The sequence below is a fragment of the Periophthalmus magnuspinnatus genome, chromosome 11 (assembly GCF_009829125.3).
Source record: "Periophthalmus magnuspinnatus isolate fPerMag1 chromosome 11, fPerMag1.2.pri, whole genome shotgun sequence".
In the NCBI taxonomy this organism is placed as follows: Eukaryota; Metazoa; Chordata; class Actinopteri; order Gobiiformes; family Gobiidae; genus Periophthalmus; species Periophthalmus magnuspinnatus.
The window spans coordinates 32,145,802-32,161,376 of NC_047136.2; the positions used below are offsets into that span (position 1 = coordinate 32,145,802).

At 41.1% G+C, this 15,575-nt stretch overlaps 1 protein-coding gene across 1 annotated transcript in view; it reads left to right on the forward strand.

Moving 5' to 3' along the window:
• Nucleotides 1-1,452: 1,452 nt before the first annotated feature.
• LOC117393399 (rho guanine nucleotide exchange factor 2-like) overlaps nt 1,453-15,575 on the forward strand; it is a 64,310-nt gene continuing 50,187 nt past the window's right edge. Inside the window, exons 1-2 of the mRNA XM_033991522.2 lie at nt 1,453-1,599; nt 3,667-3,826. Coding sequence (XP_033847413.1) covers nt 1,537-1,599; nt 3,667-3,826 — 223 coding nt within the window. The 5' untranslated portion in view covers nt 1,453-1,536. The remainder of the gene's footprint in view (nt 1,600-3,666; nt 3,827-15,575) is intronic.

Here is a 15,575-nt window from a genome sequence, read left to right on the forward strand (position 1 = left end):
GCAGCAGATATGTTATTTAAAAAAATGTAATCTTATGAGAGAGATATCTAGACTGCTGTAAACACACGAGTCCTTTATTTTAAAAAATGTAATCGTATGAGAGAGATATTTAGACTGATGTAAACACATGAATCCTGCTTCCAATAAAACTTTACATGTTATATGATGTATTTTCAATATAAATGTATGGGCTCTTGGGTGCCCTCTGGGGGTCTCGGGGCCCTAAGCAGTTGCTTAGTCCAGTTACAGGCTGTGCCCCATCGCAGTCCCTGGAATGTTCCACAGTGGCCTATTACGTATGTATTTGTTCAGTCGTCTTCACTGTTTAAAGAAAAGAAAAAGTGAGGAAAATCTTTCTGTGAGTGGGCTTTGCTGGGCATTCGCCATGGGCTTTTAGGGTCGCACTACGAGGAGAATGTGGGTGAGCTAAAAAAAATAAATAAATAAAAGCATCTAGCATATATGATACATGGATTATGTGGAATTAAATAGTGATTTTAACTACTCGTTTTTTGGTTTCCAAATTTGGCTTTCAAAATTAGGAAAAAACTAAATATTTTCAGGGTTTACTTTTATTTTTATTTTGTTGAGAGACTGGGAAATGGGACAACATAACACCGTTAATCCAGCAGAGGGCACACCGTGCATAGTTGGTCTGGTTTAGCACAATGTTTGTTTGGATGTGCTCCTCTGGAGGATTTTGGGCCAAAACCTTTTGCCTTTGTCCATGATCTGTGTCCACTCCTGGGCATGAAGTCTTTAGTAGACTAGTAGCCCAGCCATGTTTTGTTTTTTTGTTTTTTTTTGTTTTTTTTTCATTTGAGTTTATGCATCTGAATACTCTTCAACCTCCCCTTTAAAGGATATGACATTTTGTTTCATTTCACAGACTTGACCTGTCTGAGGTAAACATGTTCAAATCAAGTAGTCTAGGCCTGTAACTGTTAGCAATTCTAATGCTGATTTCTTCATTACAAAATCATTGCCACTGATGTCCCATTTATTTATGTGGTGTTTTGATTCTCAAGATGATTATTCTAAAATGACTCTCTGATCTGAATGGTCACAACTTAAATCCCAGCACCTGCAGCCGTCACGTCTCAATGCTACTGCAGCCTCTGCAGCTCAGAGAGTGAATTCTAGGGATTCTGATCTTTCACATGATGCCTGTCCATATACTGAGAATGAGACAAACTTGTGTGTGTCCTCTATATCCAACTCAGGTTCAGTTGTGATTGGAGTTCCTTTTTTTAAAAACAGTACAAGCAATGGCTACATATAGTCCCTTTAACATGCACTGTGCATGATCCCACCAACATCACAGTCATAGTCATTCTGTGCTCCAACCCCATAGAAACAGCCAGAGCAGTTTGTCTTAAGAGTGGAAAGTGTACCACGCATGTGCTCCGCCTGCGTGCACATCCGGGGGCGGCATTACTCACAGCTCACAGGAACACGGCTGCACCAGAACAAGTGCACTCTACGCTTCAGCTGGAGTCTGCTTCACCGTGCCTTTTTTGTCCCGGGAATATCTCAATGTCTAAAGCCATCTCTCTGACTGAAACACAACAGGAGAAGCCCAGAGAAATGAGTCTCCAAGTAAGTGACATGACAGTGTACGTGAGATGTGTTGGAGGATGGTGCTTGTATATTGTTGTATACTGCTGCAGTAGTTGTTTTAAGATTTGCACAATTTAAATGTCAAGTTTAGATACTTTGAGAAAAGTGTATCGGTGATATTTCTGCACTTTTGTGTTCAACTTTACAGTCCACTTTTTTACCCACACCAAGATATTTACAGGCATGTTTTACAACATTTTTAATGGATTGCGAAAAAGTATCAAGAGGTGTATGCGTCCACAAAGTGCTCACTATCCCACAGTACCTGTCTCTGGATCAGCCTCTGGATTGGCCCCTGGATTGGCCCCTGGATCAGCTTCTGGATCACCCACCCCACTGTACAGCCCCTGGATCAGCCTTTGGAGCAGATTAGATAACCTCTGTATTAGCAGTATTATACTAGCGCACAGTTGGAGCTGTTGCAGAAGTGGGACTGCACTCCGTGGGCGGCTGTCATGTTCTGTGTTGGCTAGTTGGCAGTTTGCTCACTGAACATCTGACTCAACTGTTACCATAGAAATGGCAGCATGTGATATTTGGATCTCTTGTGTAAATACAGTCACAATGACACTGGGGAGAATACAAAGTGAAGTTCCTATGAGCTCCGTGTAGTCACTTCCTCAAATGCCCTATTGTGCCGCTGTGTATAGGAGTGCTTCTCAAACTGTGGTGCACACACTGCTGTGGATCTTCTCTGGTGGGTAGGCCTACACAAACTCCTCTCCTCTTTATATTGATTCTATTTCATTCTTAATTTCATTTATCCTTTATAAAAAACATGATTAAGCATTGGTGTAGTCCTGGTCTCGTCCTGGTTTAGATTTAGCCTGGTTTTTGGTTTAAGTCCATTTTAAATGTAGTTTACTCTTGATTAAAGAGGAGGCCTGTCAGGATAATAAATTGTAAAATGTGATATATTGCTGAAGCAAATATAGACAATAAACTATAATATTGAAACCAAAACATAAATCAGAATAATTTCCTAAAAAGTATTGTTAATGTACATTTTAAAAATCTAATCTCTCCCGGCCCTTTTTGAACCATCCTGATGTTTAGCAATATGATCCTATACAAAGCTCAGCCTATGTGAGCCATGAGCCCGCACAGCCATCTTCCAACATAATACAAAAACATGATACAAAAATGTACACTGCAACTTGACAAACCTGATGTGATGTGCAGTAGTTTCATTATCAAGATCCACACTGATTGTGTTGTGATAGTGCTCTGAAGGGGGAAACAACAATAACCCTTTAGGTTAAACATTTTGGTATGATCTGATTTGGTCTTGGTGTCATTTTTATGTTTTCAGTGGTGGAACTTGGTCTGATCTTATGAGAAATTGCCTTACAGGAACATTATGTAACTTTTCTGGTGAAGGGTCTGCCAGCTGCTTGTTCTCCATGGAGACAAGCAGCTCATGTTTTTCACATGAATCTGATGAGTACAGTATCAGTATGTTTAATGTTATACTATTGAAGATGTGGGCAAAACAATAACATCTCCATGGAGACAGGCAAATGATGAACTCCCTTCAGAAAAGTTACATAGTGCCGCTTTAAACTACATGCTAAACCAACAGTCTCATTTGTCATTGGAAAATTGGAGGGAAAAAAGTCAATACATTCTAGGGCTGTGTGGACTAGGGTTGTCAAAAGTATCGAAAATCACATACTAACTAAATTAGATACTCAGTCGAGCAAGTATCAATACTAAAAAGTCCCATTAACAGGACAGAAATGCACTTTCCTGAACAGCTTAAGAATGATCGTTAGCTGTATCAGAGGACTGAGGGATTACACAGATATTAGGCCACATGATGGCATTTAAGAAAGTATTACGATTCAGTGTTGAAAATCACATTCTATTGTTTAAATAAAGAATGTTTTTCATTATCATCATGTTATTGGAATCGGTATTGAGTATCAAGTCTGTCTTCTCCTTCTGTCATAGTCAAGTTTGAAATTTTAGTATCAAGTCAACACTATTGTCTGTTACGATCACAATTGTCAAACTTAGCATGAATGATCTCCCTGTTTGTGGCAGCATAAAGAAAGAGAACTGACCCGGCCTGAGAAGGAGTCCCGGGACAGGAGAGCACGGGGGGCCAGTACACACCTCTTCACCTCCATGACTGTCTCAGGGACCACCATGTGTTCAGCCTGCAGCAAGCGCATCACTGCCAAAGAGGCCCTCAACTGTGCCTGTAAGTCCTGCCTCTCATGCAATCTCTGGTAACATGTACTCAATCCATATTTTTTACATGTATTCTGCAAAATCAGCTCATATGGGCTTTTCACCATGGTATAACGGCTTGTTCTCAGCATTAAAGAGGGGGTGTTACACTTCATTGGTGTATTAACTGCTAACACATAACATATTTAGATCACCATGTTACCTTTTAATGTTTTTGAAAATGCTATATTAACCTAAAACAATGTATTGACATGTTTAATACGTTTCTCCTTCAAAGTGAGATCACAGCACAATCAGCGTGCATCCCGCTAATGAAACTTCTGCACGTAGCATCAGGTTTGTCAAGTTGTAATTTATTGTTTTGGATCCTGCTTTTGTATCTTATCATAGAGAATTGCCGTGTGGAAGCATTGATGATGTAGGCTTGTGGGCTGAGCATTGAACAGAAAGTTACAGCTAACTTTAAGGATGGCTTGAATACTGCCCGGGAGAAAAAATATATTTCAAAATGCATGGATGACTTGAAAAACCTCTTCAGGCATGTTTTTTGATGACAACAACATGATAACAACTTTATAACATGGTAGAAGGCTCCAAAAAGTACATCTTGCACAATACCCCCACATACTCAGAGTTGTATTTGGATTGTTTCATGTTTGAGGACATCATATATATATTTTTAACCTCATATATCATCATATATATATTTTTAACCTCTAACTTAGTCTTCACGTTATGCAATATATGTTGAATTAAAAAAAATCACCTTGCCATTTTCCAACAATAAAACAAATGTAAATGAAAATCTGCTGCTTGCTACAATTAAAAAGGGAGTATAAGGCTTATGTTTTTGAGCTTTCTACCATGTTAAAACATTTCCTCATCAAAAAGATGCTTGAAGAGGTTTTAGATGTGATCCATGCATGATGTCTCCCAGGTACTGAACCCTCCATGTTCTCATGGTTAGCAGTACTCACTAGCCTCGAGTCTATGTCACCCATGCTCCCGCATTGCAGTTTTCCACAATAAATACACTACAACTTCACAAACCTGATGCAATGTGCAGTAGTTTCATTAGTGGGTGCTGAATGTAAAGTGATAATGCTCTGAAGGGAGAGTGACTTAGTATGGAGAGCAAAGGGAGGGGAAACAAAACTGAAATTTATAAAACATGTTAATGCATTGTTTTTGGCAAATATATAATTTTCACCAAATAAACAATAAAAGGTAACATCCATCCATTTTACTACACTTCTCGGGGTCAGGTCATAGGGGCAGTAGTCTTAGCAGGGACCATCAGACTTCCTTCACCCCAGACATTTCCTGATGTCCGCTCCAAAACATTGACTTTGTTATCCTTAAGCCACTTTGTCACCAGTTTGCAGGGCCAGCCCTAGCCTTTAGGGGGCCCTAAGGTGAATTTGCTCTCGGGGGCCCGTGTCACTTCAGTGCCACATATTCATATTTGATAACATTAAGACATCATCACAACTACATAAAAAGACTGCAAATTCTAGAGGCTCACAACAGCAATAACCACAAGTAAAAAGTATAAAAACATTTAAGGAAGGGCGGTCTGCCGAAGAAATTTTAAAATTCTGGACATTTTTTTTCATGGTTTCTGGTGCATTTTAATTTGTTCCAGTTGACTAAAGTAGGCTTACATTCATGAATTCTTTATGTCATACAAGGCAGAATTGCATTTTATGACATAAAGAAGCCAAACAATGTACTTAAGCACCTGCTGTCCTCCTCTTGCTCTGAGGGATGTCCTCTGTTGCTGTGAGATGTGTCCTCTGTCGCTCTCAGGTGTGTCCTCTGTCCCTCAAAGGTGTGTCCTCTGTCTCTCTGAGGTGTGTCCTCTGTCCCTCAGAGGTGCGTCCTGAGGCGCGTCCTCTGTTGCTCTGAGGCGCGTCTGTCCCTCTGAGGCGTGTCCTCTGTCCCTCTGAGGCGCATCCTCTGTCGCTCTGAGGCGCGTCCTCTGTCCCTCTGAGGTGTGTCCTCTGTCTCTCTGAGGTGTATCCTCTGTCCCTCTGAGGTGTATCCTCTGTCTCTCTGAGGTGTGTCCTCTGTCCCTCAGAGGCGCGTCCTCTGTCGCTGTGAGGGATATCCTCTGTCCCTCTGAGGTGTGTCCTCTGTCCCTCTGAGGTGTATCCTCTGTCGCTCTGAGGCATGTCCTCTGTCCCTCAGAGGTGTGTCCTCTGTCCCTCAGAGGTGTGTCCTCTGTCCCTCTGAGGTGTGTCCTCTGTCCCCTCTGAGGTGTGTCCTCTGTCGCTCTGAGGCGTGTCCTCTGTCCTTATTTTCAACATAAATGTATGTACTCTTGGGGGCCCTCTGGTGGCCTCGGGGCCCTAAGCAGCTATTTAGTCTGCTTATAGGATGGGCCGGCCCTGCCAGTTTGGCAGTATGCTTGGGGTCATTGTCCATTTGAAAGACACATTTGTGTCCAAGCTTTAACTCCCTGACTGATGTTTCGAGATGTTGCTTCAGTATTTCCACATAATGCTCTTTCCTCATGATGTATCTATTTTGTGAAGTGCACCAGTCCCTCCTGCAGTAAAACAACATTATGCTGCCAACCCCCTATTTCACAGTTGGGATGGTGTTGTCAGGTTTACAAGCCTCTCAATTTTTCTTCAAATGTAGCAATGCTCATTATGGCCAAACAGTACAATTTTAGTTTTGTCAGACCATAGGACATGTATCCAAAAATGAAGGTATTTGCCCCTGTGTGCATTTGCAAACTGCAGTCTGGCTTTTTCATGTTTCTTTTGGAATAATGGCTTCTTCCTGGCAGAGTGGCCTTTCAGCCCATGTCGGTACAGTACTCGTTTCATTGTGGATAATGACAAACCTTTACCAGCTTCAGCAACACAAGGTCTTTTGGTTTTGTTCATGGGTTGATATGCACATTTCAGACAAAAGCATGTTCATCTCTGGGACACAGAACCCGTCTCCTTCCTGACTGGTATGATGTCCGGACACTCCCATGGACTTTATACTTGTGTATAACAGATAAATGTGGCACCTTCAGGCATCTGGAAATTGCACCAAGGATGAACAAGACTTGTGCAAGTTCACAATTCTCTTCCTGATATCTTGGCGGATGTTTTTTTTTACTTTCCCATGATGTTACACAAAGAAGCAGTGTGTTTCCGGTGTGCCTTTAAATACATCCACAGATAGCTAAAGACGAGTTTAAATCTATCAACTGGACAAATCGTTTTAAGAGTGAAGGCGTTCCACTGCTCATCCAAGCATCTTCTTCAGTTCTGGTCAGAATGCAGGTGACCCCTGCCTTATATCTATCTGAGGGGAGGGGCTAACTACACTGAAGCTGTAAACAGCTATTGTCTCCAGTTTCAGCTGAAACTACCTTATTCAGCCCTTAACGACCCTGCTATTGTTCTCATTGTTCTGGGTCTGAGGATGGAGTTGTAGATGGGGGAGAGATTATGTCTCAGGCCCCCATTTCTGTTTAAGGAAGGATTCTCTTTCCTAACAAAAATAGCTTCTTTAACTCCTCTCTCAAACCATTTCTTTTCTCTGGCTAAGATCTGAACTTCACTATCTTCAAAGGAGTGGTTAGTGTCTTTGAGATGGAGATGTACGGCAGGCTGGGGTCCAGAGGAACTCTCCCGCCGGTGTTGGTACATCCTCTTATGGAGTAGCTGTTTAGTTTCTCCAATGTAACGCTCACTGCACTCTTTACTAGTAATGGAGTAGACTACATTACTTTTTTATGGCTCAGGGTTTTGTCCTTAGGGTGAACCAATTTTTATTCTCAAAGTGTTTGTAGGTTTGAAAAAGACAGGAATCTCATACTGTCTTTTCAGGCAAGGCAAGTTTATTTGTATAGCACAATTTGTACACAAGCTAATTCAAAGTTCTTTACAGAATAAGAAAGCATTAAAATCACACAGATCAAAACTTAAATAATCACAAATAATCATCATAAAATTACCATTAAAACAGAAAAGTGCAGAATAAAAACCTTTCAGGCATATGCACGACTGAACAGAACTGTTTTGAGTTTGGATTTAAACATTGTCAAAGTAGAGGCCTGTCTCACATCTTCATGTTTAGTCCTGACTCTGGGCACCAGCAGGAGGCCAGTCCCTGAAGTCCTCAGAGTGTGAGATTCTTCATATGGCACTAACATGTCAGAGATATACTTTGGTTCTAGGCCATGGAGAGACTTATACACAAGCAGAGCTGCTTTAAAGTCTATTCTTCGAGCTACAGAAGCCAGTGTAGAGACCTGAGCACATGACACATATGTGAAGTACTTCCTAGTTCTAGTCAAGACCCGAGCAACAGCGTTGCAGATGTACTGAGGCCAGTGAGCAGGCCGTTACAGTAGTCCAACCTACCTAACCTACTGGAAACAAATGCATGGATAAGTCTCTCTACGTCTGGTTTTGTCAGTATACCTTTGATTTTTGCAATATTTTTAGAAGCTGCAGATACTGATTTGATGTGGCTGTTAAAGTTCAAGTCTGAGTCCATTATTACCCCTAGATTTCCAGCCTGATTTGAAGGTTTTAGAGAGAAAGACTGGAAGTGACTGCTAACACTTTCTCTATGTTTTTGTGGGCCAAAGATGATGACTTGAGTCTTGTCTGAATTTAGCTGGAGAAAGTTGTTCTGCATCCACACAGTGATCTGTTGGATGCAGTGGCAGAGTGAATCCACTGGTCCATATTCACCTTGTTTCAGATTGAAGTGACATATTAACTATGCAAGTGAGTGGTGACAGCAAACTGTTGAGCACAGATTTTAGAAATTTAGTGGGTAACACATCGAGGCAGCATGTAAATGAACTCAGACTGGTGACAATCTCTTGGACAGTTTTGTCAGTTACAGGTGCAAAGTGAGTCAGCTCTTAGAGTCTAGGTGGTGCTGGCTTGTTATTTGCATCATGGAATTTATGGCATTTTTAATGCCCTGAACCTTGTAATTAAAGAATACTGCAAACTTATTGCACTTAGATGTGGAAATTAGTTCTAACGGCAGTGGAGCTGGAGGGTTTGTTAATCTGTTTACTGTTGCAAACAGGACACGAGAGTTGTTACTGCAACTTCCAATAATGTCAGAAAAATACCTTTGCCTTGTTCTACATAAACTGTGGTTGTACATGTGCATTTTTTTTTCTGTAAATATGATGAACTTGGAGCTTTGACTTGCGCCATACCTGCTTGGGCCTCCCGACACTCAGACACACCCCCTGTGTAAGGGATAGTAACACCTCTCCTTCTAGGTTCAGATTCCCTGCTGTCCTGTTTTTTTAGCTCTCTTAGATCTATTGAAGGCCCATTTTGGATATCCACAAGCAGAGAGGGCTTTCTCCACATGTTGCTCCTCCTTCACTTTTCCCTCTGTGTTTGTAGGCACCACTTGAGCTCTGTGTTGTAGTGTCCTGATCACTCCGAGTTTGTGCTGTTGTGGATGGTGTGAACAGCAGGTATTGGTCAGTGTGAGTGGGCTTCCTGAAGACTTCTACCTGGAGTCGCCGGTCCTCTCCTATTGTTATTGCACAATCTAAAAAGGCCAGTTTGTTCTCCTTGGCTTCTTCCCATGTGAACTTGATGTTTGGATCCACTGCATTTATATGTGCAGTAAAAAGCTCCAGATCCTGAATTTTGATTTTAGTCCAGTTGTCATCCACATATGGATACCAATGTGTGGGTGAAGTACTTGGAAATGAGGCCAAAGCCTCCTGTTCAAATTGTTCCATGTTTAAGTTAGCCATAATAGGAGAGACAGGTGAGCCCATGGCACAGCCGTGGATTTGCCTGTAGAAGTTTCCTCTAAACTGGAAACATGTGGTATTAAGACAAGTTTCCAGCAGTTTGCAGATTTGGTCCAGTGTCAGTTTAGTTCTCTCTTTTAGCTTAGTATCCTGCAGTAGCCTCCTCTTTGCTGCCTCCACCGCTACTAATGTGGGGAAAAGAGTGAAAAGAGAGGTCACATCAAATGAAACCATGGTCTGGATCAAATTGGAGATGCTTGATTTTGCTCACAAATTCAACTGTGTTCTCAATATGGTGCTCCGTGTTGCCCACCAAAGGAGCCAGGATGGTCTTCAGATATTTGGCCACATTGTATGTGATAGAATCCACACTACATACAATGGGTCTGAGGGGTACTCCTTCTTTGAGGATCTTTGGGAGGCCACAGATACAAGGGATGGAATCACCAGGATGGAGTCTGTAATACAGCTGTCTATCAATGACTTCCTCCTTCTCCAGCTTCTGTAAGCAGTCTATGATTTTCTTCTTGTACCCACTGGTAGGGTCTCATTTCAGTAGTTCATAGGTGGCGGTGTCACTGAGGAGGCTGTTCACTTTAGCCTCGTAATCAGCTGAGTTCAGGATCACGGTGCATCTCCCTTTGTCAACTGGCAAAATGTTGATGCTGCAGACCTTTTCTAGAGCACTGAGAACCTTCCTTTCCTCTGATGTTATGTTGGAGGGAGGAGGTTTGGCGCTGCTCAGTGCGGCTGTTACTTTCAGTCTCAGGTCACCAGCTTCTGCCTCTGTAAGATTATTCTTTCTAATAGCTGTTTCTGCTGCCGTAATGTAGTCCACTGTGGGGATCTGGTTGGATGTTACAAGGAGGTTCAGTGCTTTGGAAAGTACCTCTCTCTCTGACTGGGTAAGCTCATGGTCTGACAAGTTCTTCACCCAGTATTCCCTGTTACCAGAATGGCCGAGTCCATCCTCTTTCCTCCTGTCGCTTTGATTCCTTTGTTGTTGTAGTTGCATAAACTTCCTAATGTGACATTCTTTGGTTTCCTTGTGTCATTTCAACTGCCCTATGGCTATGAAATTGTAGATCCTCTGGGCTATTTCTTCTGGGACTAAACTGGTTTCCCTCCTTTTTAAGCTTTCTGTTTTAAACTTCAAGTTATCAATAAGAAAATGTAGACGGCTGATTCTAAGACCAAGGTTCAGGTGCTTTCTTCTGTAATACCTTGGGTGTTAACTGATTCTGCTGACATTTGAGGTTAACTCATAAGTGATTCTTATGCTCTGCTAACTTTTTGGCAATATTTTCCAGCTCTCTTGCCAGTTTGACAGTGGTAGGCCCGTAGTTCTTGAGTAGATGTCTGTGTAAACCCTCAGTCGTCAGGTCTGGTCCATAGCAAAAGACGAAGATTAATATTTATTTATTTATTTATTTATTTATTTATTTATTTATTTATTTATTTATTTATTTATTTATTTATTTATTTATTTATTTATTTATTTATTTATTTATTTTCTGAATGGTGAGGAGCTCAAACTTGTTTCAGAGTTTAAATACCTTGGAGTAGTTCTGGAAACAACATTTTCTTTTAAAAGTCATATAAAAAAAGTAGCACAGGTAATCAAATTTAATCTCCAAAATTTCCGCCGTATTCGAAATAACTTAACACTGCAAGCAGCTAAAATGTATTTTTACTCCATGATCATCTCATATATTGATTACTGTCTCACTACATGGTCACTCGCCTCTACAAAAAAGCTTTAAAAACACTGGACAAAAAACCATTGTCACATCACCACTGCCATATTCTATACAAATATAAATGACTGCATTTTCAAAACATGATCAAGCTAAAATCAGCATGTCTATAAAGTCTATAAAGTTCTGCACTCTCTCGCTCCTCCACCAGTAAAAGAATTTATCAAGAGTAAAGAAAACACACAAAGAACCACACAAGCCTCCGCCAGAAGAGATATGGTCATACCCCACAGACGTACCACCTTTGGTCAGATGGTCCTGTCTGTCCGAAGTGGGAACCTGTGGAATAGCCTCCCTTTAACTCTGAGGGAGTGCCCAACATATGATTCATTTAAGGCTCAACTGAAAAACTGGCTCTGGGCAAACCAAACTTGCACACACTAAGTGCCAGGCTGTTTATTATATATTGTGTATCCTTTATGGACCGTTTTAGTATTGTATGCTGCATGTGGGTCTGGATAATGAGCTGAGTGAATATTAATGGAGTTTTGTGCAAAGTGACTAAGATTGTAAGATTGTATGGTTGGAAAATTGTATTTAAGGCCTGATCATTGTTTAATGTAAATTTTATTGTTGTTGTATTTTTGATCCCTGTGACCCTGACCCGTGGAACTACGGATGGATATTAGCCGTATGGCTACAATCCGGCGTGTTTACATTCGTGCTTTTGTCATGTATGTTCATTAACATGCACTGTCCCAATCAAATAAAAAAAATAAATAAATAAATCTATCAACTGGACAAATCTTTGTAAGAGTGAAGATGTTTTGCTGCTCATCCAAGCCACTTCTTCACTTCTGGAGAAAAGTGAAGGAGGAGCAACATGTGGAGAAAGCCCTCTTGTCACGATCCCTGTCTGTCCTGCCTTATCTGTTGGCCTTTCCCCCTCCCTCACATGTCTGAGCCTGGAGCTGGGCGGAGATATTGGCTCCTCCCGTGCACACCTGGAAACAATCACAATCAGCTGCACTTGCGGTGGATAAGAGGAGTCAGGACTCAGATCATTTGCGTGTTCATGTGAATACACCTTGCTTGGCTCAGTTCATGTTTGTTCCTGCTTTTTACCTTATTTCCCGGATACTTTTTGCTCCTCACCAGATCCTGCTCCTTGGACCAGCTCAGCTCTCCCGTCTTCGACCCTGCTTCCCTGTACTGGTACCGTTCTCCCCGTCTCTGACTCAGCTACTCACGCTTTTCCCTTGGACCACGGCAAACTCCTCGCGCCCGATGCACAGTCTGATCTGCCATCACTTACCTTTTTGCACTTTTGTAAATAAACACTGTTAAAACTTCCCCAAAATCTGTCTTTTTGGTCCCTCGTGCCTAACATTACGACACCAAAGAGGGCCTTCAATAGATCTAAGAGCTAAAAAACAGAACAACAGAGAATCTGAACCCAGAAGGAAAGGTGTTACTAACACTGCGGGTGTGTCTGAAAAACACAGTATGAGATGAGTCTTTTTCAAACCTACAAAAACTGGTTCACCCTAAGGACAAAACCCTGAGCCATAAACAAAGTCATGTAGTCTACTCCATTCAGTGTAGTGAAGAGTGCAGTGAGCGTTACATTGGAGAAACTAAACAGCTACTCCATAAGAGGATGTACCAACACCGGCGGGAGAGTTCCTCTGGACCCCAGCCTGCCGTACATCTCCATCTCAAAGACACTAACCACTCCTTTGAAGATAGTGAAGTTCAGATCTTAGCCAGAGAAAAGACATGGTTTGAGAGAGGAGTTAAAGAAGCTATTTTTGTTAGGAAAGAGAATCCTTCCTTAAACAGAAATGGGGGCCTGAGACATAATCTCTCCCCCATCTACAACTCCATCCTCAGACCCAGAACAATGAGAACAATAGCAGGGTCGTTAAGGGCTGAATAGGGTAGTTTCAGCTGAAACTGGCGATAATAGATGTTTACCTTTTCAGTGTGGTTAGCCCCTCCCCTCAGATAGATATAAGGCAGGGGCCACCTGCATTCTGACCAGAACTGAAGAAGCTGCTTGGATGAGCAGCAAAACGTCTTCACTCCTACAAGATTTGTCCAGTTGATAGATTTCTTTTGCTCTGGATCAGACCAGGACGACTGAGGGTTTGCACAGATACATCCACAGATGTCTTTCTTTCTTTATTCTTTATTTGACAGGGACCATGTACAAATTCATTAATCTTACAAAGAAAAGATGATTTGCACCAGATTTAGCTACTGCTACTTTCCATCTGCAGTCCCTGAGCAGGTGAACACACATTAAAAAACACATATCAATTGACAATTACAATATACGACTACCGATCTGCCATACATATGTCCCCCCCAGTCCAAACTAATATAAAAATCATTATGTGCAGGTTTAGACAGTGAGCACAGAGCAGCACCAACTAACTAGACTGATGTGGACACGTTTGATTATTTAAAATGTACTTTTTCAAATTTCTAGTAAAACTATTAAAATCCACAGACAATTTCAGACTGTCTGGAAGCTGATTCCACTGCCTAATGGTTTGATAAGAAAAAGCCGATTGAGCAAAGGCCGAGGATCTTTTTGGAACTATGCAATTTCGGTTTACGGAGGAACGAGTGAATCGGGTAGTTTGTTCAGAACAAAGGATAGTAAATTTTTTTAATGTAGGTGAAGCTTCATTATTAATAATTTTGAATAATTTTCTTAGATTTGAATACAAAATTAAATTACTGAAACTGAACATTTTATATTTACTTAAGACGTTACAGTGGTGATAATGGAGGTTTTTTTTATCGAGTGCCTTTACTGCCTGATTATAGGTGGATCTGAGAGATTTTAAAGCGCTCTCATTGGCCTGAAACCAGCAGGAGACACAGTAGGTCAGGTGTGGAATAATCATGGCATTAAAATATGTAAAAGTGGCCTCTACTGTCAGGCTGTTCCTCATGTGTCTAAGGGAAGAGATGTTGTAGCGGATTGAATTGCGTACTTTTTTTATATGCTTTTTGAAAGACAAAGTCTGGTCCAAATGAACCCCCAGATACTTTGTCTCTGTTACAATGTTTAGTTTTATTCCGTTAACAAAGATGTTAGGCCTGTCTTTAATTCTATTAGTTTTGAAAAAATACATACCAACTGTTTTATTAATATTTAATGTCAGACATGAAGATTGGAGCCAATTATCGATTTTGTCCATAGCTGAGGATAATGTGGTGGCCACTTTCTGCGCATCCCTTCCATGTACGTAGATGACAGCATCATCTGCATACATGATGATGTCTACATCTTTGCACACGTCTGGGAGGTCATTGATATAAAGGCTGAACAACAGGGGCCCCAAAATGGACCCTTGTGGGACCCCTGTTGTGCAGGGCTGCAAAGACGACATTGAATTGTTTATTCTTACATACTGTACCCGGTCAGAGAGGTATGATTTTACCCAATGCAATGCATCACTGGAAAGGTGGTACTGAGAGAGCTTGGACAGGAGGACAAGGTGGTTTACTGTGTCAAAGGCCTTTTGTAGGTCTAGAAATACAGCCCCCACCGTGCCCCCCTTGTCCAGGCTAGCTCTAATGCTCTCTGTCAGGTAGCAGCAGGCAGCTTCAGTGGAATGATTGCTGCGAAAGCCAAATTGCATTGGATGCAAGAGATAATTGTTATTTAGATGCTCTGTTAACTGTTCTTTAATTGCTCTTTCCAGGATTTTGGATACTACAGGTAATATACTAATAGGTCTGTAGTTGTTTACCTCACTTTTACTTCCAGATTTGTGAATTGGTGTTATAACTGCTGTTTTGAAAACACTGGGGAACATACTTTCATTAATTGACTTATTTACAATTTGGTTTATAGTTGTTTTAAATGTCTCCTTGTGTTTTTTGATGAGTGTGCTGTCAAGTCCCCAGTAGTCTTTGGTCTTCGAATTGGATAAGGATTGTATAATTTTATCAGTTTTAACCAGGTCAATACAGTTGAAACTTAGGGTAGTACTGGAAGAAGGGGCAGGCGGTATGTAAAGATGAACAGGTTTGTTGTGTGATTTTCTTCACAGAATCTATAAAATAATTGCTGAAATGTTCAGCAACTGTTGGACCATCCTTAAAGTCTGTACCATCTATTTTAAGCTCTATTGTCTTGCACTTTGTTTCCTCTCTTCCACTTAGTTTATCTATTGTTTTCCAAAGCTGTTTAGAATTTCCTTTGGCCTGTTTGATAATATTAAGAAAGAATGTTGCTCTAGCTTTTCTAAATTGCTGGATTACTTTATTTCGAAGCCCAGTATATAACA